This window comes from Microtus ochrogaster, chromosome 16 (genome assembly GCF_000317375.1).
Source record: "Microtus ochrogaster isolate Prairie Vole_2 chromosome 16, MicOch1.0, whole genome shotgun sequence".
Classification (NCBI taxonomy): domain Eukaryota; kingdom Metazoa; phylum Chordata; class Mammalia; order Rodentia; family Cricetidae; genus Microtus; species Microtus ochrogaster.
This window is the reverse complement of record NC_022018.1, coordinates 1,598,093-1,623,807: the sequence shown is the minus strand read 5'-3', so window position 1 is coordinate 1,623,807 and position 25,715 is coordinate 1,598,093. Positions and strand designations below refer to the sequence as shown.

Sequence of the window (25,715 nt, the reverse complement as noted above, 5' to 3'; positions counted from 1 at the left end):
AGATGTAACCTCATTATGGTTTGGGTAGGTGAAATGGTTCTGTTAGTAAAAGCTCTTGTCCAGTAATCCTGAGGACTGGAGTTTGATTTCCAGACTTCACAATGGAAGGAGAGAACTGCTTCATGAATGTTGTCCTCTGACCTCCATAAGAGTGCCATGGCCCAGTAATACACATGCGTGCTTATAGACACACACATACCTCCATGCACACATGCACACGCACACACCTATAACTCACACACTCTCACAAGCACATGATGCACACAGAATTCACACACATGAGAACACAGAAAGAATAGCAGTTTGCAAGTTTACACTGTCAGAGTACAGTTTGCGGCTGTATGCAGTGCTGAATGCCCCTCACGGCTGTGCTTTCGAAGGCATCTTTATGCTCATCCTCTGCTGCCTGCATCTCTCTGCACACCCGTGTACTCAGCCAAGCTGCAGATTAGTTCTTTTTCAATTTAGGGGAAGGGGCTTCATGAAAGAAAACAATGAACTTTACATCATAATAAGAAAAACCAAAAGTATGTATTCTGCCCCAGAGTTGAAATTCCAGCAGTAGCTGAGGCATTTGACAGGACCCTGAGGACACATTCCTTACTGGACACTGACTGTGTGTTAGTTATGCATATGACCGGGAAACTTCCAAATGATAGATCTGTTTATCCAGTACTTTAGATGACTTTGCCTTGCTGCCATACTTAAATGGCAAATTTTTCTGAAGCTTATGTCCCAAGTGACTTCGTTAGTGAGAACCTGACTACTTTCAACTTAATGGCTTGTTCTTTTGCCTTAGATTCGAGATGGTCCTTTCCATCAGGACCCCGTTCTTGGGAAATTCTGCACTTCTCTGTCTACCCCACCGCTTCAGACTACGGGTCCTGCTGCCAGAATCCATTTCCATTCTGACGCTGACATCACTGACAAGGGTTTCCACATCACCTATTTAACCATGGCCTGTAAGTGTCCCGCTCACCCAAGACTGACCTGGAGTCTGGTGCTGTGCTCACAGCTGCTCAGTGATGCCTAAAATGAAGGCTTTCCTGGATTAGTGACATGCCTTCATGGATATTTCTCATACCACGTCTGATTCATTCTTTATCTCCTCCAGGTTAAATATTATAGTACCCCCCTAACCTTTCAGTTATGGGATCCATATTATGATGGAGACCACAGGCTCCTAAAACTAAGTAATTCAGAACCTCAGGTCCCCAGTGATGCTTTTTGTTTTGCTGCACGCAAGAGTGTTCATGAGAGCAGCATAGTCTCTCTGAGAAATACCTCTCTGCATTTTTGGATCAAGTCCAGTGCACAGAAACCCACTTCCAGGAAGGTACATTCCAGTTCCTAGAGTTTGCGTCTGTACTTTTGGCTGTGATGCTTTCGGTTACCTTCATGTCTGGAAGCAAAGGACAAAAATGAAACACTCTATGGCTTTCATTTGAGTCAGTGGGAGACTTTTGCTTGTGTCACCCATTACTGTGTTCTCAGTGAGAATTCCTGGGGGAAGCACCCTGGAAATCTCTGTATCAGGAAAAATCGTAACCATTCTCATTGGTCTCTTTTACCCTTTGCTTTAGCTTCCCACTAAATGCACAGTCGGCCTCAGTATTCCCACAGCTGTCATATGTGTATCTATCTCTATATCTACATCTACATCTACATCTACATCTACATCTACATCTACATCTACATCTATATCTATATCTATATATCTCAAACTGAAACTCATAAAACAAGTGACATGGAGCCATACACGGTGAACACAGCAGGGGAGTGAACTTAAGTTTTGAAAACTGAGCCTGATGTGTCCAGCCAGAGGAATGCCATCCCCATGACCATCCCTTCCCTCCTTTGTTCTCCTCAGCGGATCTGCAGTGTGGCGGGAACTACACAGGCACGGAGGGTGAGCTCCTGCTTCCTCCCTTGTCTGGACCCTTCAGTCACGACAGACAGTGTGTCTACCTCATCACACAGCCTGAAGGAGAGAAAATAGATATCAACTTTACCCACGTGGAGCTGGAGAGCCCCTTGGGCTGCACACACACCTACATCGAGGTAACCTTTCTGCTCAGTTACCCTTGTGGGACACTCGTTGCAATTTCCGTATTCTGTGGAGCGGCGGTCTCCAAACGGCTGTCAATCCAGGTGCATCTAGGTCACCAGAGTGCTTAGCAGACATGGCATTGGATACCTTTCCTCTGAAGCAGCATCGTGGGGAATGGGAAGCTTCCAGGTGAAGCAAGAGTTCAAGAACAAGTGTTCTAGGGGATCTAAAAAATTTGTCTAACACAGCCCTAAAGAAGAGAAGTTAACAAGTGCTTGATAAGGTAGCCAGGAAGGCATGAAAAGGAGAGTTAAAACTAGACAATCACGATAGTGCTAAATTATAAGTTGTTCAATGGAGCTCTGTTTCCCAAGGCACACACACATGAGTAAATGTAACTAGACGTATTGATAGGATTAGAATTTCCGATAGATTTTCTAGAGCCAGTCAGATATTCGCTCATATCGCACAGTCTTGACATAGAGTTACGCTAATTCATTAAATCCTCACATCCTTCTGTTTTAACCTCAGGAATCTAAGGCTCAGAGAAATTAAGTAGCCTGCCCACAATAGGTGTTCAGTAAGTTGTGGCTTGGATTTAGGAGGCACACCAGTCTCTTGCAAGAACAGACTTGTAATAGTGTTCTTGTAACCACAGGAGAAGCTTGGACTTCCCCAGAGATCAGGGCCCTGGGAATCACACACCCTACTCTCAAGTCACAGGAGACTATGAAACCAGGCACAGAAGTTGTCCAAGAAAAGCAAAAACATCACTGTGGTATCAAGGGACTCTGCTGAGTTTCTGTATTCTTGACAGAGGGGCTTCCGGTGACCGTAGGCTCTGTCAGCACAACTGGAAAGACAGATAGACCCTCTGTCTTCAGTGAACACTCTCCATGAATTTCCACCCATCTAGTGGACTCCTTTAAATTGTTATGGGGGGAAAAGATCATAAAACTAGCACCCAGCAACTTAATTTTGTAAAGCAGAGTAACTGAATATTTTGTAGTTAAACTGGGACTGGGTTAAATGATCTCAATTATTTCTTTAGTTCTGTTTTAGATGTCAGTGTAACTTTGGGTAATTCTTTGAGTACTTCACTTTCTACTTAATTAAGCTGCCTTATCTGCTCTTTTAATCTTTGGGAAAATAAAATCAAGGAAGGAATGAGAAAGAAAGCCTTAAAGGTTTTTACAAAACATTATAAAACTAAGTTCTCCTAGACCAAATTTTTATTCTTGCCTTGATCTTGTCAGTAGTTCAGAATGAGTCAATGAGACTTTTCCATGTCCAGCCATGTATCTATTTAGAGTCTGATGTGTGCACAACCTCATAAGACTTTGATGGAAATTATAGAAGAACATTGCTATCTTAAACTGTAACCACACGTTTACACACACACACACACATGTGCATGCAAACACACACATACATGCGCACATGCACACATGTGCATACACATGCATGCACACACAGACACACACATCTCAACTAAAGTTTCTACTTCTAAAAACACATTTTCCCATGGTCAGTGTGACATGGCTGCAAAAGGAGGAATAAAAGAGAGATTAACTTTTAGTTCATTTGTTCTTGCCTAAGAGAGCTTTTAAAGTGTATAGAACAGTATAATAGATGTGACAGAAACATCTTCCCAGAGCACAAAACAGCGCCTCCCATTAATATTTCATAAGTGGCTTAAGCTATCAGGACTGTTCTGAATGAAGGGCACAGGAGGTAGCAATGCAATTTTAAATTTTTATTCCAGAAAATGCAAGTTGTAGGCTGATTAAGAACACCTAAAGTATATGACATTAAGGCTGACGCGTGAAGCAGGCTGTGGAGGGAGATGAATGGGCTTTTGCATCCCACTTGTTTTCCAGACCTTAGCGCACACTGACTCAGGGAACCTGGAGAAAGATGGTGACAGCAGAGGCTGATGAGTGGGAGGGCATGCCTTCTAGAGGAATAGATCTTCCTGCTTAGCAATGTGCTCCACCTTTGCGCAGCCTTGGGGGTCAGATCTGATTGGGATGGCAAGAGAATGAAAGAAAGCAAACACACGGACCTAGAGAAGAGCTGGGGTCAGGTGTGCTGTGCTCTCTGATGGAGAAATGAAGCAACCCAGAACATCGCTTACCAATTATGTGTAGTTGGGCAGAATGTATTGCGTGCAGCTGAACAGGAAGTGGGCTATTGTGTACAAATAAACAAGAAAGCAGAACTGTTCTATACCGATGATCAAGAAGGCAGGTTTAGCTGACCTTAGTAGGAGCAGTCTCTATAAGGGAGCAGTCTTCAGGACGTAGGTATCCATGAGGAGGAAGCTATGATGGACATTCCTTGCACACGCTATCAACATCTGCACATGGACAGAGCAAGGCTTTGTATCCTCCAAGCCTCATTCCAGGGGAAGGCTTTGCCGCTTTCCCGTGGGTCTGAGGCTAAGGTCCTTGACATGGCCACATCCATGTCAGCAGCCCAAGTTCACTCAGAACTTTATTTTCTCAGGGCTTCCTCCACTCCCCAGAGACACGGAAATAAATTCTATACCTATGACAAAAATTTAAAAATATTATAAAGGAGTGGAATGAACAAAATGTATGGAGGCCTTGACTTTATCTCTGCTACGACTGGTCTGAAGTAGTTTCCCTGAGGACAGTACCTATGGGGTCTTCATGGGGGGAGTTGGTGACAGAAAGACCCAAGAAATACAGTGGCCAACACAGCCCCAAAGACTGAATAATATAAAAATATGACAACAAAACCCAGAAAATAGACCACAGGGATTAGACTCAGAAAGGAGAAAAGACAGGAACGAGGCAGCACTAATCCTGTGTGGCCATACAGGCTGAGCTAAAGAGGTTGTGTTGTGTTGTGTTGTTTTCTGAGAGCCTGGAAAGACTATCAGCAGGCTTTTAGTACGTGCCTACCAGTGAGTGGTCACAACAACACACAGTGAGAATGATGGGGATGCCAGGAAGGAGAAAGGGAGGCTTGATTGCTGGGGTTTAGAATCAGGAGAGAAGATACTCTAGGAAAAATAGATTGCTTTTTCTTGATTTTAGAAGGTAAGTTTTAATTGATAATTTTATTGATAGATAGAGATGGAAACTAATACTGGTTTGTGAGACTCAAATGTTCCTAAATTGCTGAAATGCTGACCACAAAATGCTCAAATATGCTAATGAAGAATAAAAACCAGTAACCAGTAATAATGATGATGATAATGGTAATTTTATCATCATTACCAGGTCAAGCCTGTTGTCTCTCATCTTCTATCCCTTGCATATTATTCTCTAATTTGGAGTGAAGCCACAGTCCTTTCCATTCACCTGTATTAGCTGAACATAGTTTTTAAGATCAAATCCCCCTGCCACCAAAGCACCAGGGAGTCCATCAGCCTACAATTCAATTCGCAGAGAGGTTTAATATTAACATTAACAGATTTAATGTTACCATATGGCCAGGTTCTGTTTTCAGTCCTTTGGTGGGGCAACCTACTAGTTTTAGCATATTTGGTTTTCTTTGAATTAAGTTTTGATACTTGAATGGATTTTAAAATTTGTGGTGTAAAACCAGATCGGGATAGTTTGCACACAGAGAAATGCACACATGCATTCAGGCATGGTTTTGAGACATGATCTGTTCCAGATGTCAAAGTCTACTGCTTACTCAGCTCTACAGCTTGCACTTAAAGTTTCACATGAATTATGTTTGCAGTCCAGTTAATCTTAGCTCTCTGTACAGAAAATAGTTCCTTTATAGAAACTCAGGTTTTAATGGGTAGTTTTTCTTTAGGAACTAGTTCAGCTTATAGATGCCATTTGCAATACTTCATAGGTTAAATAGCCTAGGTTACTCATTATATCCCGAGCCTCTTGGAGTCTAGTAAGAATTTGTAAATACAAAAAATGAATAAAAATATCCTTGAGAGGCAGGCAGCAATACTCAGTTGGTGAAGTACTTACCTTGCAAGCATGTTTGGCCCCTAGCCCATGTGTAGTGGCATACGTTTGGAATCCAAGCGCTGGGGTGTTCGGAACAGGAGGCTCCCTGAGGTCAGCCAGTCCAGCCTAATTTGTCAGTTCCAGACCAATGAAAACTCCATCTCAAAGGAGACAGCTGATGTTTTTGAGGATGACATATTAAGGTATCTTTTGATCTCTGTTTGTGCATGTATACACATGCATACACACATATGTGCACCCATACAAACAAAGGACCTGCTCATATACAGTGAAACAAAATAAATCCTTGAGAAACCTGAGCCCAGTTTACAGAACACTGGTGTCTTCCACTGGACCTTGCGGTTCCTTTGTCAATGTGGCCACTAAATTAATCAATTTATGGTCTTTCCTCTACAAGTACAAATTGCAAGACATCCATGACTTCTTAAAAGAAGAGAAACTTGGTTACAACAAACCAGTTTCGATATTGTTTATCTTTCTTCAGGTTGTATTATAATAAGCAATTAATAACATTTCCCAGGCAAATAAAAATGATAACCAAGGATATTCCATGGTTAGTTACTATGCTTGCTTTCTGCCCTATTGGTTTGGGATTCGTTCTGCTTGAGGCTCCCCTGCTCTCATCGAGGGCTTTGATTTTGTAGGATCCAGGCTCCTGGTCTCTCAAGAAGAAAAAGTAAACAACATTTGAGTCACCCAATGATAGTCAAAGCCTCCTTAAGGAAATAGGTTTACCATATCTACTTGAATTCCTCAAGGCTGAGCAGTTCCTGTGATGAAGCTGCCAGTGAGGGGAAAGGATTAAGTGTTAGCACTTTATCAGGAGATATGACAAGTCTCATGGCAGAGAACAGATAGTCAATGCTCTCACATAAAAGAAATCTGTGATTATGAAATATGAAATAGTTTATTCAAGCTTCCGAGCACAAAGGAAGTAGGCTTTGGATGAGAGTGTGAATTTACAAGTGCTAGGATATTAAGTGCAAATGAATTTGGGGTCGGTTAGAACATTTGATACATTTTTATCCAGCATTTCTCTTTTAAGTTTGGCGGTTAAAGGAGTGCTCTGCCTGGGATCCAAGAAGAACACAGGCTTTTAGAATTAATAAGGTTTCCTTCCATAAGGAGAGAAACACAGCCAAAATCAGTTGCACCTTCCAGGTTCTGGGCTCTTGAGGTCTGTAAGCTCCTCTTATAACATGTGGATGGCAGCTGCATTCCCTTTGTTAATGTCCTTGAGTTTCACTAACCAGGACCCAGGAGACCAGCCAGCTCCAGTGTGCTCTGATGTGGCTGGCTGGTTTTCTTCCTTCTTCTCATCTTCTAATGGACTAACAGAACAGAAAGATGGCGATCATAGAAAAAGCAAGTAGAATCCGGGGATTAGAGGGCCCAACAGCATCTCACTGGTGTGTTCTTTCTTTGTCTGTTTTTGTTAGATACTTGGAAGGACACTTTCTCTTCCCTCTGAGACTTGCTGTTTGGTCAAGTAGCATAACTTGACTTAAGTAGAAAAATTGTGTTGCAGATATCAAGAGCTTAGAGTAAGGAACTGGATAAGCCGGACTCAGTGGAGCATCATGCGATGACCTCACATGGCCGAGCTTTTAAAATAGCTTTAGCACTTATCTTTGCAGACCATCCTTGGATGTGGATCCACATGTAAATTTGTCTGCATCTCAGATGTTCTTATGATAGCATTCGAGGTCTAATACACATGAGGTATATTGACAAACATCCTTCCAGAATTTTGTATTTCTACCAGTTTTTGGATGAGAGGAACAATGTTGCAATATCCCACCAGCCTTTACTGCTCACTGCCCTTGACCTAAATAATTCTTTCTGACCTCAGTTTAAGAGACACATCTCCCGAGTGCTCCTTAATCCCCCGCACAAGGAGAGCTTTTCTACTTTAAGATCTTTTTATGCTATCATTTTACTATTTTGAAATGAAATATATATATTTCATTTAATATCATATAAATATAATATTTCTACACATTATATTAAAAACTTTAAGTTATGAGTAAAATTAAAGAAACAAAATAAAAACCGCCTCCCCCCCCCCTATATGTGAGATGCCTGGACAAACTTCAGTTTGAGATAAGCAGAGTCAGCGGTTTGTCTTCTACACTGCCAGGAATTCTGAATAAATGCAGGCCAATATGGCTGGGCTGGCTGGTGACTGAGTTCTCTGAGGAATGAGGTCCTCTTGGCGGCTTTCCAGAGGGAAGAAAAAAGTACTTTTTCATTTGTATTCTACTGGTTATCCTAGAAAGTTGTGAATATTAAATATTTCCCAAAGTACTTCATGTTATATATGTAAAAAATGGAATAAATTTTGTGCTCAACAGCAAATTTTTTCACCTAAGTGAAAATCACACAGGATATTAGAGAATCCTTGTGTGTGGCTGTCACATTTCAGACTCTCTAATGGTGTGAATCTTAACTACTCTATGCTGGTCATGCCCCACCAATGTCAGAATAATAAAAATGCCCTCACAATTTATGGTGTCCACTGCAAAACCGTGGTTAGGTGACAGTGTTGTGGCTGCTTCTGTACAAACATCACACTGCCATGGTTCCAGGGAGCATCTGTACCGTCTCAGGTTCTGTGAGCAACGGCTGCCCACGGCACTCCTGCCGGCACGAGCCAGCTTCTTGCTGAGATCTCAGTAACACTAATAGAGAATAGATTAATATGAGGAGGGGGGCTCCTCCTCCAGAATAATTCCATGGAACTAGAATCTCATGTACATCCTTTGTACGAATCTGAACTGTGGGGATAATCTCCCTGTTTCACCTTTAGAAATGTTAGAAGTAACAAGAGCTCCTCTTTAGTCAGTGTTTTATTTTGGGAATAATTTTGGGAAATTTCGCAGCTTTCTCACAGATTTTTTCTGTCTCACTGGCTAGGCTTAGATGTAGTAACCTGCAAAGGTTATTAAAGCAGGAGGTTGTCAGCAGATGGGGACATGAACTGGGCCCATTGACACAGTTTGTGGCCACTCCGCTGATTTATTTCACTTTTTATTACAAGTATTTGTTTGTTTGTATATTGTGTTGCGGGTGGGAGCTGCACTTCAACACAGTTGTGGAAATCAGAAGACAGCTTATAGGAATCGGTTCTCTCCTTCCACCGTGTCAGTTCTTGGGAAACAAACTTGGGTCGTCAGGCTTGGCATCAAGTGCCGGTACTCACTGAGCCAATAATCTGTCAATTTATCTTTCTATAACGTTGTTTAGGATTCTGTATCTATATTAACAAGTGCAATTGATCCGTGCTTTTTTATTTTTTACTGTTTATGTTGGAATTTGATAGTAGAGAGTTGTGTTGTGCCTGGTGGCCTTTGAACACGTTCACTGTGGGGGTTGTCTGTCTCTTAAAGGCAGAAAGGGTTAGGGAAGTGCACTCCACCTTCTCCTAGTGCCACCTTCTCAGGGACAGCGGGCTGAAGGACCTGTGCAGTGATGTCCCACTGTCTGCAGCGGTTGTTCCTGTCTTCCTCTTCTTCAGATCCTTTTGGGAATTTGTATAACTTTATTAAAATAAGCTACCTCAAACATTCAAAGACTTTGGCAGAGAACTGTACACAGAATTGCATTTAATTAATTGAATGCGTCTTAGACTTTGTGTTTGTGATGTTTAATATTTTTATTTTGTGTCCTTAGACATATTTCCTATTTTTTTTACTAAGTTTTGTCTAAAATTGCTCTTAGCTTTTCCTTTTTCTTTTAATGGTTTTATTCTGTTTGCAGTATTAATTCTCCAGACTCTCTCTCTCTGTGTATGTGGCTTATGAACATAGTTTATACCTCGAATTGCAGACTTAGTTGAACTTTCATCTTTTGATATGCTACGTTCTTAGCTTTTGTTGTTTTGGGGAAACTGCAGTTTCAGATTTATTTCCTTTTTGATATTGTGGAAATTATTGGCACATTTATAGTTATATAGTTATGCACTATATTGACTTAAGACCTTATCTGTATTTAGTACCAATAGTTTGTGCTAAAATTGACCTTCTGACAACTTCTAAATATAATATAGACACTACAGAAATCAAACTTTTATTTGTTTTGAATGTGCCATTTTCTAGTCTCCAAATACTACCCCAATTACTACAGTGACTTTCCTGATTAGCATTACAAATCTGTCTTTACTTTTCTGCTTAGGTCGTAGACCATAACAACTTACTTGGAAGGGTCTGTGACAATACAACCCTGTTACCCATTAGATCGATTTCTAATAAAGTCTGGATTAGACTGAGAATAGACACATTAGTCCAGAAGGCGAGCTTCAGAGCTGACTATCAAGTTGGTAAGGACACTTCTTTCTTTTTTTCTTGTGTGTTCACGCATGCATGTCATATGCCTGTACGTGTGTGTGTGTGTGTGTGTGTGTGTGTGTATGGTGCCCATAGAGGTCAGGGCATTGAGGTTGAATCTCTTTTTCAATTCCCTTCCACCTTTTTGAGATAGGGTCCCTCCCTGAACCTAGGATTCTTTGATTCAGCTGGATTGGCTGCACAGTGAGCTCTAGAAAGCCATCTATCCCTGTGCTCTCCCATCCCCCACCAACCTAGTGCTGGGATTGCAGACACCCACAATTGTACCCAGTTTCATGGGTGCTGGAGATCAGAATTCATACACATGCAGCAAGCATTTTATTGACTAAGCCATGTTTCATCTCTATCTCTTTTTAAATTATTTTATGTGAGTGGTCTTTTTGTCTATCTGAATGTCTGGGCACAGCATGTGTGCCTGATGCCCTCAGAGGCCAGGAGAGGTGACAGATTCCCTGGGACTTGCGTTGAAACTGGTCATAAGCTGACATATGGGTGCTGGGAATCTAACTCAGATCCTCTGGAAGAGCAGCCAGTGCTCTTAAACTGCTCAGCCATCTCTCCAGCCCCTTGACGGTCCTTTTCTTTGCTTGTTTTTTAAATGTCCAATTTACATTATTCTAACTTTTTAATTTTTGATTTATCTTAGTTAATATATTCCTCTAACAGTGTCACATTCTGCTGTTTCTTAGGCAGAGTTAGAGCTGTAATGAAGCTGGTCACGAATTCTTTAATTCTGAGCAAATATGGTTCTCATTTTCCATTTCTAGCTTGTGGGGGTGAGTTAACAGGAGAAGGCGTCATTCGATCACCGTTTCATCCTAATGCCTATCCCGGACAAAGAACCTGTAGGTGGACCATCTCCCAACCCCAAAGACAGATTGTTCTCCTCAATTTCACTGACTTCCAGATTGGAAGTTCTACCTCCTGTGACACTGATTACCTTGAGGTAAGAGTGAAATATCATTGAGTTCTACCAAAGTACCTATATGCTGCGTATACAAAAAGGACTGTTGCTTGGACAGACCAATACTACGTAATAGAACCCAGCACGTATATGGTTATATACCATGATGAAGGGAAATTTTTACAAATATGTGTAGAATATTATTGTGTCCTAAAAATCAGTGAGTATTATAGTACAGAATATAATAGTATCACTAAAGTTAAAGACAATGTATTCGCTCAATAAAATGTACAAAAGCACTTGACAGAATCTACCTGCTCCTTATAATAAAAACAGCTTTAAAACCTGTGGCAAGAGGAACCTTCTTAATATGATATAAGGCACCAATAGACATGTAGATGCCATCCTACAGAGTCATGGAGGTGCTAACCGCTTCTCCTTGGTGATTGGCTGAAAGGCAGGCATGTCATCTCATCGCTTCTTTTCATCATCATGCTGGAAATTCCCACGAGAGTGATGATGCAAGAATAAAACGCACCCTGAATCGAAAGCAAGAAATACGAGTTGTTCTCCTCACGGTCCCCAAAAGAGACTGACTCTGCAGCCCGTCCCCCACTCTTGCTTATGGATTGCCGGTAGCTTCAACACAGGGGCGACAGTTTTCCAAAATGGATATTTAATAAACATTAACTTGGATATATCTATTTTTCCCTAGATTGGTGCTAGTTCTGTCTTGGGATCTTCTGAAAATGAGAAGTTCTGTGGCACAAACATCCCATCATTTGTCACATCTGTGTACAATGTTCTTTACGTCACATTTGTGAAAAGTTCTTCCTTGGAAAATCGTGGCTTCACGGCTAAGTACAGTAGTGAGAATTTAGGTAGGAATATATCGATCGCTCTCCCTTTCATGCTGCTATCAGAATAAATTACCAGTGAAACTAGGCATGTTTGCCTATGTGTGTAAGGCTATGGATTCAATCCCCACTTCTGAGAACACAATTTCATTACAATAAGTGAATAACATAAAAATCAATTATTCTGTGAAAAATGATAAAGTACACTTAAAAACAAAGACTATATATTTTTTCAAAGACTATATTTTTAACAAATATTTATCAATAGTTATGTATCTATTAATAAAAGAGAAAGCTAAGTTATCGTAAATGGCAGATAAGAAGCAACAGTTTCCTTTCATTCTTTAAGCAATTATGATAAGCACCTTTTAATGTGGGACCCATGTAGCTCTTTCCATTAACTATTGTGATTATTGTTGTTGTTACTTCACCAGAATGTGGAGAAGTTCTCACAGAAGAAACAGGAACTATTGAAAGTCCTGGTTTTCCAAAGATCTACCCAAGTGGTGTAAATTGTACTTGGCATATAGTAGTCCCGCAAGGCAAAGTGATTCGCTTGGAATTCAACACATTTTACCTGGACTTCCATTACAACTGCACAAATGACTACCTGGAAGTCGATGACACTGTTGCTCAGCTCTCTCTCGGAAGGTGAGAATGCTTGGTTGTTTATGCTGGACTTTGAAGCATAGCATATATATATATATATATATGTATGTATATATATACATACATATATATATATATTGGTACATAGATTAACAAAGTCACTATTACATTATATCATTTTATATATATCTTCTCAGGTTTATTTTATAAATTGGCAACATATGTTGACCTTACATATAGTTAAATTTTGAAATAAGGTGCATGGAATAGTAAAATCTACATTACTGACAAGTACATTATTTAGTATAATCATCATCTCACTGGTAATAACATAAAATATCCACCATATATAAATATATATGATTTTCCATGCCTTCTAAGTCTATGTGATACAGTTACAGTTATTTTAATGTCTATTCGCAATCAGTGGTTATGTGATTACTTGATATGTGTTCGCTGATTATTCTCTCATTATGAGTTGCACTTTCCTGTTTCTTTTTGTCTTTGATATTTGATAGTCTGTGAAGAATTTTAAGTTCATGTATTCTTGTAAGAATGGTTTTGAATTTTTCCCCGTAATATTATTAAGTTACTTTCCAGTTTCCTTTTTAATGTATTTATTTTCTGTCCTTGAGAGTTTTTCCCCCTCATTTCCCCAGAGTTGCAGACATTTTAAGGCAGAGTTAGACCCAGCCTCTGCTATTATGTTTGTGTTATAAACATTTTCCTTTTAATTTAGTCTCTGCATTTCTTACTTCTGTTTCTCCAGCTTCTCACCCTCCTTTGCTTCTCACCTCAGTCATTCATTGTTGACTGAGGTTTCTGTCCCACCCAGTCCCACAGCCATTCAGTCCCTCCCCCCAAAAAATACACAGAGGTCTACATTGATCATAAACGGGGTGTTCTATTAGCTTAGGCTTCTTATTAACTAATTCTTACATCTTAAATTAGCTCATTATTCTTGTCTATGTGAGGCGTTCTCATCTTGCTTCCTCTGTGTCTGACTTCCTCTGTGACTACTGCAGACTGAGCCTTTCCTCTTCCCAGAATTCTCCTGTTCTGGTTGCCCTGCCTATACTTCCTATCTGGTTACTGGCCAATCAATGTTTTATTAAACCAGTACAACTGATAAGCCTTTATAGGACACAAGACTGTTGTCCTGCAGCATTTCACCCTTTTAGTTTTTCTTCTTTGTCTTAAAGTAAAATCTGGGTACTTTTTAACTATGACAGAAATACAATTCTTGCTGAGGAGATAAACTTTAAAGATTATGTTCCAGTTTGGGATAGATGGTTGTGTGTGCCCATGTACTTATTAATTTATCTGCCTTTAGTCTTATTAATATGGTAATTCTCTGTTGATACTAAAATGCTATTCTATACCAAACTTTTTAATTCTCATATTTTTCATTTTAAACATCTTAGCTTATATCTGTTCCATATTATATTTTTCTCTTCGGTTCCATTTTCCTAGCCTTTTCTTCTTATGCATGCTTCTCAAGATAAAATACCATGGCATAATGTCATTTACTCTAGTTGTGTTTTGGGTAGCTAGAAGAGACTTTCTGAGTAAAGTTCCTCTGTTCTGAAGGAGCGATGACATGGTTTACTAACTGCACCCTTACCTCTCCACAAGCTAGCTGCTTGAAGACAGTAGACAGCTTACACCAGAGCCCACTATCCAGACACTGGTTTCAAAGCCTATGTACATTATACTAAGTGACACAGGTGTTAAGAACTGTGTGAAGCAGGCAGAAAGTGTGACAGAACAGTCGAGCTATGTGCCCAATGTCATGATGTCCTGAGTGAAAGGACTGGCTAGGACTCGTGCTGGATGAGGTTAGCGTGCACCGATTCCCTTCAGGACAGGTCCATCAGTGGATTCCTCAGTGTGCTAACAGCAGGCGATTGCTGGCCTGCTTAACTTCCCATTTATGTCAAGGCACTCAGCTGGACACACAGCTCTTAGGGAATCGTGAGCAAGAGTATTGACGCTGTCACTGAAATACATTTGGTTTCAAGGTTGATAGGAAATAGATACAACCTTCTTTAAATGTACAAAATTTTGGCATATTGGTTCAAATATACTAACCGTTTAAAAATCTGTTTATCTCTTCTTTTTCGTTTAAAACAGATATTGTGGAAAATCCATTCCCCCTTCTCTTATTAGCAGTTCCCATTCAATAAAGCTGACGTTTGTGTCTGACTCTGCTGTTGCCCACGAAGGATTTTCAGTAACCTATAAAACGGTTAATGCATCTTCAGGTAATAGTTTCTCCATTGCAAAGTAGATCTAATGTCTAGTCTCTGGAATAAGGTATAAAGCATAAAGACAACACAACCTTCTTAAAAACAGGGCAATGCTGCTACCCGAGCTGTGTGCCCTTTAGGGGTTCTAGGCCTTCAGTTTGATTACGTACTTAGAAAAATGCTTGACGGTGAAATTGGCATCCAGTACACTTCCACAGCAGGCACATGGTACCTCTACTTGCCAAGCATCCCATGGTTCAGGGGACTCTTCTGGGCCTGAACGTGCTTTTTCTGACAGTCTCATGCCGTCTTTGAGGGGCTATTTCTGTAGCCCTTAATCCTATAATAAATAAAGACAAAGAGGAAGTCTTCCCTGGCCAGTTTTTCACTTCCTTCTCCTCCAAGGAGTTTGGTCACTGTCCTTTGATTCAGGCAGTAGTTCCACTTCTGTGTTCTGGAAGCAGGACTTTAGAAATTCAGAGTACCAGAGACTTGTATATGTTCATTGCCTGCAGAACTACTCTAGCAGCGAGCCCATTACCTAGCTCAAGCACATGGGCTCTAAAGCCCAAGGATTTAAAGTATAGTGTGTTATCTTGTGTAATTGACATTCTCACTAGGTCTTATTTAGATGGTTAACAGCCAAAGACCAAAGTGGATTTCTCAGGAAATTACAGCATGTGCACAATTTTCCATACTTCTGTAGTTTTATCTCTCTCATATGCTTAGCCCTAAACCACACCGAATATTAGATTTGGAGTAAGTCAGTTGAACTTTGGGGGATGCAGTTTTCTCATCTGTGTAATTAAAAGATTATATCTGATGATTTTTGAAATGTTTTCTGGTTCTAGTCCTCTATGAACATAATTTTAATTTGCTGCATGAATAAGCTAGTTGTATCTTAAATAACATGTAATTCTGGAAGTGCCTCCTGAAAATATCATGGGGATCTTTGTAATAGTATACAAAATGAAACACAGCTCTGTGATGACTGAAATGATCGTGTTAACACTACCCGAGCTTGGAAGGCAATATGAAGGGAAGAGACAGCCAAGAGCCGTTAACATAACCTGGGGAGTTTCATTAAAACTTAATGAAATTGTTTAGAAAGATAAGATGCAAGTAGAACTGGACAAAGTGGCAGGTGAGCTAGACAGGAAGGAAAACTGATGTAGAGGTCAGAGTTTGGAGTATGCTCAATTACAGCATATGTTCAGATTACATGGCTGGGTTCAATCTCTCCCAAACCCTCTAACACAGAAGAACAAAGGAAAAGGAAGAAATGAGAGAGTAGAAAAACAAAGTGCTGAAACAGGAGACACTGTAGGAGCAACTGCAAAGACCCTCCGCCCTGCTTCCCTGTGTATTAGTCATTACTCCAGCCCCCAGCCCCCTTGGTCCAGACAGAGCTGAAGTCCCAGAAAAGGGAGTAGCATATCCTCTCTGCCTCTTGACTGTTCACTGCGTGTCTGCCTTTTGCTGGATGAACTCATAGGACTGGTTAACACAGTCCCATCATTTGAAATAGCAGTCAAATGACAGGACCCAGAAGGTCATATGGGCGACTGGATTGCATGTGTTGCTGAGGTTGGCCCTGTGGTATGTCTCAGGGCACAGCTCAGGCAGGAGGACTGGAATGGAGGTTAAGTGGGTGATGGTCAGGCAGTTGGCCAATGCTCTCAGGAGCCTGGATGAAATGAGCTACTGGCTAGAAGAACAGAAGTGAGAACACCCCTTTCAGGCAGAATCTTTTTCTGGGTGTTTTCTGTAGCCTGAAATCATGTCAGATAAAAAAACCAGAGGACACCCAATCACTGTCCTGGGACCTATTTTATTCTTCTGGCAGACATTATTTTAGAGTGATTAGGATGGTCTGGACTACTGATGTCTAGTTTCTTAGCACAGCCCATGGACATTTTCCCTAAATCTGTCCTGCCTTCATTTGGTGGAGTCAAAGTTTTCTGGTTTGAATTCAGTTAGACTTCCATCTGTAGTCCCCACCATAAGGCTATGATGTCAGCCCTTAAATATGTGTTTGGGAGGAAGGAGATCCACTTCTTGTTCGAGCTCTGACTCCTCCCTAAACATTCGCAGAAGCTCTCATTCAAATGTGCCTGGGGAGATTTAAAAAAAAAAAGACACAACAAAAATAACAATGTTGGGTAGAAACTCATAAGAACCCCTTGCCACGGATTATAACTTCCAGCATTTACTAACACGAAGTAGAAAATACCTGAATATTGAGATAATATCATTGGTATACTTTACCATTTAAGTTATAATTGTATCCTATTAACAGCTATTACCTATCCACTGATTAAATATAGAACTAATAAGAAAAAAACTTTGTAAGTATAAATAAGAAATGAACTTAAATTTTAAGAATAAATAATATCTAACAATTATTCCATTATTTTTCAAATTAATTACTGATTCATTCATTAAAAATGGAGAGTTGAAGCGGGCAGTGGGGGCACCCACCTTTAATCCTAGCCCCGGGGAGGCAGAGGCAGGCGGATCTCTGTTAGTTCAAGACCAGCCTGGCTGCAGGACAGCTAGGGCTGTTACAAGAAAAACACTGTCTTGAAACAAACAAACAAAAAAGTGGATCTGAACAAAAACAAAGCAAAAGATTGGAAAGTATCAGTTACCATATAAAGTTAGGCATTGCTTCACGAAATCTGTCTAAATATCATGTAGGCAGGATTAAATTTTATTTTTATGCTGTTTCAAGAAAGTACAAAGCAAAGTCTACCTCAGTTTATCTTTGCATGAGGGAGATGTTTATGGTAATTTACATAAATTAGAAAAATTGTAACACTTTTAGGACCAAAACTTTACTCTGTCAAAAAATATATAACTATGTCTGCCACATAGTTAAGATTTAGGATTTGGCTGCATCTGAAATTTTAAAAGACATTATTTCAAAATGAAAGCGATCTTTGATCTTTACAAAATACTATTGGAACTCAAGTGCAGGAGCACAAATTAACGCATTGTACATTACAGGACGTATGCAGATGTGTACTGTTTCTCATTTTTCTCTCTCTTTCTTTTCACAGTGTGCTTTGAAGAGTATACAGATAGTTTTGGGGACCTCACCTCCCCGAACTACCCTAATAAGTACCCCAATAACTTGGATTGCGTCTACAGGATCACAGTGGGATTCAATGAACAGATTGAACTGGAATTTACAAACTTTAACTTGGAGGATAGCTGGGGGCAACTGTGCTACGATTTTGTGGAAATTAGGTATGGGCTTTTCCTTCATATTAACCTTTATTTTCATCAATCTTCTCAGAAAAGATTAAAGGGAACATGGAAAGTTTTGTAAAATTATCTTACAAGTCCTTTATTATAACACATAAAATTTGTCTTTTTAAACATGATATTCAAGAAAAGGAGAAATTGTATAAGATTTGGTGGTTATTCAAGATTTTACTTTCTTGACTTAAATTACATTTATATGTATGTGTGTGAGTATGGTTATGTGCGTGTAAGTGCAGCGTCTGTGAAGGATGTTGGATCCTCTGGAGTTGCAGGTGTTTGTGAGCTACGTGTTAAGAATATTGGAAATTAGACTCTGGTCCTCTGTGAGAGCAGTAAGTAATCTTCACTGCTGAGCCATCTTCTCGGCCCTCTGATAGTTATTTCAAATTCTTATATTAGGAAGATTTTGCAATAAGTTTCAGCTTTATTTAAACAAAGGAAACTGGTGGACTACTACTCTCAAATGTGATGCACCTATTGCTGACATCTAGTTCCATTCCCATTGCTGAGAAGAATGTCTTGACCCAAAAAGACATAGGTGAGGAAGGTTTTGTTGTAGCCCACGATTTCAGGATCCAGTCTGTCATAGTAGGGGAGCAAGGTGCCAGGAACTCAGTCCCATCATACCCACAGTCAGGAACAAAAAGAAATAAGTGCATGCACGCTTCTTGCTAGCTTGCTTAATTTCTTGTGCTCAGCTCTGTTTTTCTATCTCATATAGTTCAGGAATGATGGAATGATGTTGCCTAGAGTGGGCTGATTCTTCCCACATTCTTAATTTGATTAAGACATCATCCACACAGCCATGGCCACAGGCCAACCCAGTAGCCTCAATGAGATTCCTATCCCAGTTGATTCTAGGTTGTGTCAAGTTGATCATCAGCATCTACGTCCCTAGTCAAGTACCTTCATTCTTTATGTAAGATCAGTCTAAGGTTGTGGGTCTTTGCTGTCCATTTAATCTTATTATATCACTAAAACCATTTGTATAATAGCAACCTTATCTTGTTTTTAAATAACAAAAATCTAGAATTGGGGATTTCAGTGCTTGACATTTTATTTTACTGTTTGCATTTTAAACAAGTGTAATTTAAAAAAATATATCACTGGCAATTGTATATTAGTATCTATCTGTCTATCTATCTATCTTCTTCTATCATTACATCAAGTAATATTAGACTGATTATTTTGGCAAGCAATTGTATACAATATTTACCTGTCATTTTCAAAGTGTTAGAATCTTTTAACACTTTATAATAAATTTTATTCTTTGCTATAAAGTAAGATAATACATTAATAAATTATAACTGAACCATATCATGCTAAACTAACATAATTTCATTTGAGGGGAGGGGGTTTAAGAGTGTCAGTATATAGCCTGAGGTGGTTCAGAATTCACTAGATAGTCCAGGCTTCCCCCAAACTCACAGAAATCCTCCTGACTCAGCCTACTGAGTGCTATGCTTATAGCTGTGAACTTTCACGCTCAGCTTGTTTTTTTTTAACTTATAAGAACTAAGCACTTGGCATTAACAGTCAATAAATCATCCTTTAAGAAAATACCTATAGATTTAAAATGCCCCAAACTTCTTAGGAAAGTAACTATTTCTACAATTGTCTCAAATATTACAAATATATTACATCTTGAAGACTTGAAATCTTGAAGATTTCAAAATCAGTAAGATGTAAGTAATATTTCTTTCTAAAAATGAAAAGTATTGGTTTATACTGTAGATAACTGGTTCCATATTCTGTATTCTCTTATCTACTTGCCAGAAGCTTTGAGAAGGTGAATCTCAAATACAGCCTCTCTGCAGCTGGTATAAAGATGCCATCGAAGCCATAAATAATAGATATACTTTATTAAGTCATTCATCTCCTAGTCAGTGAAGGACTAAGGCCTGAGAACTTGAAATTGTGTTTTTTAAAGTAGTGTTTAGGAGATGCTAGCTGAGGAAATCAGCCACTCATCTGTATCCCCATACTTTGAATTTGTTGTGTTTATTGAATGCTGCAGTCAAACTGTAACTTAATCCATTTTTATTTCTCTTCCTGTCACAGAGATGGAGGCTTCGAAACTTCACCACTCCTTGGACATTACTGTGGCTCAGTTTTGCCCCCTAAAATCATCTCTCAGAGCAACAAGCTGTGGCTAAAGTTTAAGACTGACAGAGTGCAAACATATAAAGGTTTCTTAGCTCACTGGGACACAGCATCAACAGGTAAATAGCAAAGACCCGACTTTTTACTAGAGAAACCAAGTTGATTGGTTTCTTCATTGTCGTGCTGACACCACCTGCCAATTTTCCTAGTTAACTTTTTATCATTCTTTACAATAAATTTAATGTCACAAATGTTTTTGGAATAACAGTAGCATATATTTTGAAGGAAGAGGAAAGTTCTAGTTCCCAGGAAATTTCGCCAAGTTGCTCATCTTGACTAGAAAAATGAAAGTCCATTTTGGGAAGTCGAGCTTTAGCTGATCTCCTGTCCTGTGACATTTTAAAAGAGGAGCACATTTGGGTGTGATGGTGAATTCCTATCATCCAGCTCCAGAGAGGCAGTGGTGGGAGAATCCCAAGTTTGAGGCCAGCCTGGTCTACATAATGAGTTCTTATCTCTAAAACCCAAAAGCTTGAGATGTGAGATTTGGTGATAGAGCTCTTGCTTAGCATGTGTGGGCTCCATCCCCAGTACTGGAGAAGTCAGAATACAAAGAAGACCAGAATAGCAGCAGGATGATGTAGCCCAGGTTAATCTCGCATGAAGAAAAGGCCACATCTCACTCACTGTTTCCCCTCTGTAGGCTGTGGAGGCAATCTCACCAGCCCCACGGGGTTGTTCACATCCCCCAACTACCCGATGCCCTACTACCACAGCTCTGAGTGCTACTGGCAACTGGAAGCCAGCCACGGCAGCCCTTTCCAGCTGGAATTCCAAGACTTCCACGTGGAGCCTCACCCCAACTGCTCTCTGGATTACTTGGCTGTATGTACAATGAGTCTCTGAGCCCTTGGATGCTCCTCTCTTACTCAGTGCAAAGATGCACTTAAAAATGTTCTTAAGATTCCAAAAGCAGCAGGATGTAAGAGGAGCGTTCACATAAAAGAGTCAAACAAAGTAAACCCTGAAAGAAATGTGGTAAAAATGACAATCTTCTACATGGAAGGCATGTTGAACATTAATTATTTGAGGTATTTTACTATAAGCTGTAAAGATTTGGTAAAAAAAAATATCCTGAGTAGTTATGGGCTTTATGCCAATCATAACCTACATGACTTTGTGGCTGTGTTGAAAACTTGCAATTCCCTGAACCACTGCAGTGAATTAGAGGAGTAAACCCATGTAGCTGTGTCTTTACCAGTTCCTGCTCTTTACCATGCTCCTCTAGAATCCTGTAAAGAAAATGGGCTGAAGTTTCACAAATTACACATTTTGTAATCAAAAACCAACAACGCATATCAGTTATGGTCTCAAGGTTTGCACTGATCTTCCATTTTGCGCGTTCAGATTTCAGTCGCAGTCCACTTCCTTACTGTCATGCATTGCCCTTTATTGCTCAAATTTAGAGACACGTTGATAAAATTGAGGACTGTTCTTTTGTTAAAACATACATATATTTTGTCTTCACTTCTTTCCTGCAAAGTCCTTTACGTTCAGAGCCTTGACTGTCTGATGTGCACAATGTCTTCCTAAAGGTGTACGATGGTCCGAGTACCAGCTCCCGTATGATAAATAAACTCTGCGGAGACACAACACCAGCTCCTATCCGTTCCAGTAGAGATAGCGTATTGGTGAAACTCAGGACAGACGATGGTCAGCAAGGACGTGGCTTTAAAGTAAAATACTGGCAGAGTAAGTACAAATGCCAACAGCAGAGAACCCCCAGCAGACTCCAGACTTGGAAAAACAACCCAGAAAACATTTACCAGTGGCTTGAGCCTTGGAAATTAGTCTTGAGTTAGTGTGTAAAAACTGCGGAGTCATTGGAAGGAAAAACTACATACGTATTAGACACAATCTTATATCACTGAAGCATCTGGTAAACCAAGAAACTCAGCATAGATTTTCCTATGCAGAGATGGCTGTAGTTCAGTTGCAGGTCAAATAATGCTCTAAGACCTCCGTGTTTTCACTCATGTTGTGGGTCACCATCCTTTATTGAAACATTGGTCCGGTGATGAAAGCAGCCTCTCAGCCTAGGTTCTGTCCTCTGTCTTAGTTTTGTTAACTAGAGAAGCATGCATGGGGAAGATGCATTCTTCATTGTAGTCCGTATCTTCCCATTCCCTTTCTTTTCTGCTTCCTTCCCCTGGCAAACTGATTTCTACGTATGGCTTTGTTCTTCTGAAATTAATCATCATTTTATATGTAAACAGCTTCCTAATGCTCCATGAGGTGTCTATCTGTTTGATTGAACATGCAGCAATTCCTTTCATTTTGCTATTGTTTTGCCTTTATTTCTCTTGGTTATTATCGGGCTACTAAAGCCACTCTTTCTCTTTTTCTCCTTCTAGTAGTTTCTATACACAGGCTATCAGTCCTTACAGATAGAAGCAGGTGCTGGGGATGTGGATCAGTTGGCAAAGTGTTTGTTTAACATGAAGTTCTAAATTCATCTCCAGCACGTCTTAAATCGAAGTGTGGTGGCATGTGTGTAGGATCCTGGTATTTGAGAAGTGGAGGCAGGAGAATCAGAAGTTCAAAGTCATCCTGTGTAGCTAGTTCAGTGCTAGCCTGTATGATACAATATGAGATACTGCACCCCCCCAAAAAAAATTAAAACCACTTGTCATTTGAAATCGGAGAGTTTGCAGGCAGAGTGAGTTGTGAGACATGAGAGCCACCTGTGTGGGTTTGGGATACAGACTGTTGTGATTCCCGCTGCCTATGGGCTTACTCTCCCACACATACCTAAAGCAAAAATATTACTGAGAAATCCTCTGTTAACAAAAATGTAGCCTAAATATTTTCAGGAGAATCCAGCTGGTTCCTGTGCCTGCTACAGCAAAGGAAGAAGTGAAAGAGACCCAGTGCCTTTGCTGAGACTCGTGCAGACAGCTGTGTGTTCTGTTGTTGAGACTCATGCACACAGCTGTGTGTTCTGTTGTTGAGACTCATGCACACAGCTGTGTGTTCTGTTGTTGAGACTCGTGAAGACAGCTGTGTGTTCTATTGTCGAGACTCATGCAGACAGTTGTGTGTTCTAGCTGTTACTCATGAACCATCCACAAAGGCCATGTATTCCTAACTGTTGAGTTCAAAGATCAGATTGTTCATTTATTCCAAATGTTCGAGCTAGAAAACAGAAGCATAGACTGCTCACTGCATGTTTCTAAAACAGCAGAGAGATCAGAGTGGAGCCATGTTGTTTGTCCAACAATATATAGGAATTGGATGTCATTTTTATAATATAACTGTTCCATTCCCATGACATTTTGATGCTTCAATTAACCCAAATATTATTTTACATTATTCTAAATGGAGACTCCTTCAGCATAAAAATGGCATCCCATGCATACATATGCATTTATTAATCTAGAGTTAAAAGTAGGAAATCTTTGATATCTTCTTAAATAGGAATCTTATACACATCTCAAAGATGTGTGACATTTGTGGGAGTTCTTTTTAACACTCATGGCTGGTTTTTTTTTTTTTTCCTGTAGCATGTGACAATGTAGTAATCGTGAATAAAACCTATGGCATCTTGGAGAGCATAAACTACCCAAAGCCCTATGACAAGAATCTGCGTTGTAACTGGACCATCCAAGCAACAGCAGGCAACACTGTCAACTACACCTTTCTGGATTTAAGTGTGACTTCTCATAGAAACTGCTCTGAAGATTATTTAGAGGTAAGTGTTCTGAAGATCAGTAAATAATTCCATGTTCATATCAAGTAATAAATAAATAAATAGATTATGCTAGAAGTTCTTCATACTTTTCAGAATCAAATCTCTAATCATGCCGTGTGTATCTGTAATATATCAACTACTAGTGTTGATGGATGGGTGTGTTTTATATCTTTTACTGCATCATTTTAACTTTTGCTTAAAATTATTATCTTGCTTGTTGGTTTTATGTTCGATCTCTATACATAAGAGAAAAAGTTTGAATATTTTAATACCTACTTTTTCTGATACTAAGTATAATTTTTAATTTTAAAATTCAAGTTTGTTTAAGGCTATTTTCCATTTTCAAAATAGACATTTTGCTTGTCACAAAAGTAACCGCTTGTAATATTAATTCAAGCTTCTTTATGCAATCTTATACACTAGAAGCTGCTTTAGTACTAAATGTAGACTATGAGGCAATGTAAAATATGAGGTAACCTGATATTTTTATCATGGGAAATTTTACTTAAGAAAGTTGTTCTGATTCCTTGTACATGCAACTTTTAGGATTATAAACTTTAAAAATTAGGAAGACACTTATTTTGCTTATTTTAATATTAAACTCATTCAGGTAAACATAAATTTAGATCTTAGTTTATATTTTCATGGATTAAACAAAAATTTCATTTAAACAGTTGGCATATGTTTGACATCTATTTTCCATAGTTAATAACATCGCTTGTTGGGTCAACTGACATATCGCTTTTATTTCCCCCTTTGCATATATCATATGCTGCCGCTGTGTCCACATCTGCTTTCACTGGCAAACTTTCACAAAGTGTAGGGGACCCACTCTGATAATATAGTTCATTTTTTCCCAAGGTTTCCACAACTGTATGACTTAGTGTACTTTTTAAAGGATTATTAGTGAGGATGTAGCTAGTGGCAGGGTGCTTGCCTGGAATGTGCAAAGTCCCAGGTTCAATACCCATAGCAATCAAAGGAATTTGTGGTGTTTAGCAATCTCCCTGCAAAGACTTACAGGGTCAGCACTTATAAGCCTAGGCCATGTTCCTAGGGAAATAACCTTTGCAAACTTCTCTAACTCCCCTTCCCCAATCTTACCAAAAGACTAATGTAATTACATGTTGTTTGAGATCACCATGCCTTTTCCAAGTACTACATTAGCTTTAGAAACAGAGAACATCTCTTCTTTGAGAGACTTTTGCTTGAAGTCAAGAATATAAGGAGAGTCCTTTGTTTGGGGGAAAATTCTATTGGATTAACAACAACAACATCAAACGAAAACTTTATTCAAGTTGTGATGCATACCTGTAACCTTAGCACGTCGGAGCCGGGGGCAGGAGGATTATCAGCCTGAGGTCAACTGAGAAATAATAACAAAATTCTGTCACAGAAAAGCAGACCAGTCAAGCAAACACAAAACACCCCTCATTTTATATGTAGAAAAAAAAAGTATGTAGAAATAGTATTCTCACATTAGAAAGCCATATATGCTAGTTGCCCTAAGGAAAATATGATGCATTACACAGCAAATTTAAGGCATGAAGATGGAATGGCATTTTCCGTTGTTTGGCTTTCAGGCTTTAGAAACAGGGTCTTCTGTTG

At 39.6% G+C, this 25,715-nt stretch overlaps 1 protein-coding gene across 1 annotated transcript in view; it reads left to right on the top strand.

Moving 5' to 3' along the window:
- Cubn (cubilin) overlaps window positions 1–25,715 on the top strand; it is a 204,836-nt gene that overhangs the window by 31,439 nt on the left and 147,682 nt on the right. Inside the window, exons 16-27 of the mRNA XM_005354631.1 lie at window positions 800–962; window positions 1,871–2,061; window positions 10,192–10,336; window positions 11,132–11,310; window positions 11,984–12,149; window positions 12,560–12,776; window positions 14,868–14,998; window positions 18,046–18,235; window positions 20,315–20,475; window positions 21,060–21,241; window positions 21,952–22,108; window positions 23,920–24,107. Of these exons, the coding sequence (XP_005354688.1) occupies window positions 800–962; window positions 1,871–2,061; window positions 10,192–10,336; window positions 11,132–11,310; window positions 11,984–12,149; window positions 12,560–12,776; window positions 14,868–14,998; window positions 18,046–18,235; window positions 20,315–20,475; window positions 21,060–21,241; window positions 21,952–22,108; window positions 23,920–24,107 (2,070 nt within the window). The remainder of the gene's footprint in view (window positions 1–799; window positions 963–1,870; window positions 2,062–10,191; window positions 10,337–11,131; window positions 11,311–11,983; window positions 12,150–12,559; window positions 12,777–14,867; window positions 14,999–18,045; window positions 18,236–20,314; window positions 20,476–21,059; window positions 21,242–21,951; window positions 22,109–23,919; window positions 24,108–25,715) is intronic.